This window comes from Triticum aestivum, chromosome 5A (genome assembly GCF_018294505.1).
Source record: "Triticum aestivum cultivar Chinese Spring chromosome 5A, IWGSC CS RefSeq v2.1, whole genome shotgun sequence".
NCBI classification, from domain to species: Eukaryota; Viridiplantae; Streptophyta; class Magnoliopsida; order Poales; family Poaceae; genus Triticum; species Triticum aestivum.
In genome coordinates this window covers 427,108,120-427,111,052 of record NC_057806.1, presented here as the reverse complement: position 1 = coordinate 427,111,052, position 2,933 = coordinate 427,108,120, and the positions used below count along the sequence as shown (strand labels likewise).

At 46.1% G+C, this 2,933-nt stretch overlaps 1 protein-coding gene across 1 annotated transcript; it reads left to right on the top strand.

The window, feature by feature from the left end:
• The first annotated feature begins 583 nt into the window (after positions 1–583).
• On the top strand, positions 584–1,253 carry LOC123101344 (photosystem I chlorophyll a/b-binding protein 6, chloroplastic-like). The gene is made up of 2 exons (XM_044522836.1): positions 584–1,129; positions 1,236–1,253. Exons 1-2 carry the CDS (start codon positions 659–661, stop codon positions 1,251–1,253), a joined length of 489 nt encoding a protein of 162 aa, XP_044378771.1. The 5' UTR covers positions 584–658.
• Positions 1,254–2,933: the final 1,680 nt, after the last annotated feature.

Sequence of the window (2,933 nt, the reverse complement as noted above, 5' to 3'; positions counted from 1 at the left end):
AAACTTTGTACATAAATACTTAGTAACATACCAGAGATGCACAGAAAGTTTCAAGCTAAATGGAATTGTTTGTCTATTTTTAGAAATTGAGAAGCGGCAATTATTTTGCTGCTCATACAATTTTAATTAGGTTAGGGGCCTTTTAATAACCCAAAAGTTGTTGGTTGTTGCATGAAAATTACTTAGTGAAAGTTGCCACCCATCGAACATTTTTATTTGATAGTTTGAAGACATAATAATTTGACTTCTTATTTGAATTTGAATTTGATCTTAGTTTGAAACAAGTGAGGTTTAGTAAAAGTTTAATTATGATGACCTGACATGATTAGCAAGGGTTTACAGCAGCTTAACTATCGGGGCTGTCATATGGACCCATGGACGCTCTTTGTGACCCAGATAGCGCTCATGGGGTGGGTGGAGGGCCGGCGGTGGATGGACTACCTCAACCTGGGGGGTCCATCGACATCGAGCCACGGCTCCCCAATTTTCATTACCATGCATCGTTTGTTCGTGGAAAATACTACTGAATTTCATTTCGTCTCTGACATTCCTGTGTTGTATTTTTTTTTCTTTAAGCCTTCCAGGAGACTTCGTATTTGATCCTCTGGGATTCGGATCGGAGCCGGAGTCGCTGCGGTGGTTCGCGCAGGAGGAGCTGATGCACGGCCGGCGGGCAATGCTGGCGGCAGCCAGGATCCTGGTCCCGGAGGTCCTGCACAAGCGGGGCTTCATGGACGAGTTCTCATGGTACACGGCCGGCGAGCGTGAGTACTTCGCGGACCCATGGACGATGTTCGTGACTCATATGGCGCTCATGGGGTGGGTAGAGGGCCGGCGGTGGATGGACTACCTCAACCCGGGATCCGTGGACATTGAGCCGCGGTTCCCCAACCGCAGGAACCCCACCCCGGACGTGGGGTACCCGGGCGGGTTGTGGTTCGACTGGGGCAACTGGGGCCGCGGCTCGCCGGAGCACGTCATGGTGCTCTGCACCAAGGAGATCAAGAACGGCCGCCTCGCCATGCTCGCCTTCGTCGGCTTCCGGTTCCAAGTCGTCTACACCGGCAAGGGCCCCCTCGACAACCTCTTCGCACACCTCGCCGACCCCGGCCACTTCAACATCTTCTTGGTACGTACATATAGATACATGGCTGGCTACTCAACTCTCCATTACTAGCATGATTTGCTGCTGTGATTCTCATGCAGATCATTTTATGTCACATGACACTGTGCAGGCGTTCACGTCCCACTGATTGTTGGCGGAGTGGCGATCAGTGTTGCTAAGGCAGAAGAGTTTTGCCATGAACCTGAGCATTTTGGCGTTGGGGTGTCATCTAGCCATCTATCCCTTCACTAGTAGGAAACGAGCCATCAGTCCTGGTTCTGCAACCGAGACTAAACGATCAGGACTAATACCCTCCATTTTTAGTCCCGGTCGTCTTACGAACCGGGACTAAAGGTGCTCCACGTGGCCGCTGTGGGGCGTCGAGGCAGGAGGACCTTTAGCCTCGATTCGTGACACCAAGTGGGACTAAAAGTTAGCCATGCGCTAGCACCTGCCAGGCGCTGGGGTTTTTGTTTTTTTGTTTTTGGAAGGAGGGGTTATGGGTTTTGAAGGGTTTATTTCATATTGTGTTTTCCCCTTTTCTTTTGTGTTTACCCTTAAATTCTTTTACATTTAGGGTTTCATTTTCATTTTATGTTTTCCATTCAACTCGACTCTAACTACTACATATAGCAATGAGGGAACCATTGCACACCATCATCATGAACATAGAGAAGTGACCTCTCTTTCTCCGTGCTTGGTTGAACAAGTTTTCGTATATCTATTCGAGGCTACTACATATAGTACACGATGATGCATATATACAATATAACACCTCTTACGATCTCTAACATCATCTACCAAAATCACATTGCAATTCCCAATGGGATTTTCCGTCTTTAGGTATGACATGCTCAACAAAGAATCCCGCCAATTCCTCTTGAATTCCTCGTATACGATCATGTGGTAGGAGTTGATCCCGCTTCTCCCAGATCTAATTTAAAGAAGGGGTATATATATATATACTCAACACAATTGATGGTAATAAAATAAAATTCTGAATATTGTTTATGTACTTCTAATTGTTTTGAAGTTATGCCTGATACGTCTTCGTCGTATCTTCTTTTCCTAAGGCTTTTACTCTTATTTTGGACTCTAATTTTCATGATTTGAATGAAACTAACCTGGACTGACGTTGTTTTCAGCACAACTATCATGGTGTTGTTTTTGTGAAGAAATAAAAGTTTTCAGATTGGAATGAAACTTTTTAGAGAATTATTTCAAAATATATAAAAAATACTGAAGCCAAGAACCACCGGAGGGGGGGGGGGGCTGGTTGAGCACAACCCACCAGGGCGCACCACCCCCTCCAGGCACGCCCAGGTGGGTTGTGCCCACCTGGTGGCCCCGTAGACCCTAATTCCAACTCCTTAAATACTCATATTTGGAGAGAAAAAACCAGAAAGGAAGTTTTATCGCGTTTCATGATACGAAGCCGCTGCCACCTCCTGTTCTTCATCGAGAGGCCAGATCTGAAGTCCGTTTGGGGCTCCGGAGAGGGGATCTTTGATCTTCGTCATCACCGACCCTCCTTCATCGCCAATTCCATTATGCTCCCCACCGGGAGTGAGTAATTCCTTCGTAGACTCGCTGGTCGGTGAGGAGTTGGATGAGATTCATCATGTAATCGAGTTAGTTTTGTTACGGCTTGATCCCTAGTATCCACTATGTTCTGAGATTGATGTTATTATGACCATGCCATGCTTAATGTTTGTCACTTTGGGCCCGGGTGCCAAGATTTCAGATCTGAACAGTTTATGTTTTCACCATTATTTCTATGTTCTAGATCTGATCTTGCAAGTCATATTCATCTATTACGTGTTATCAT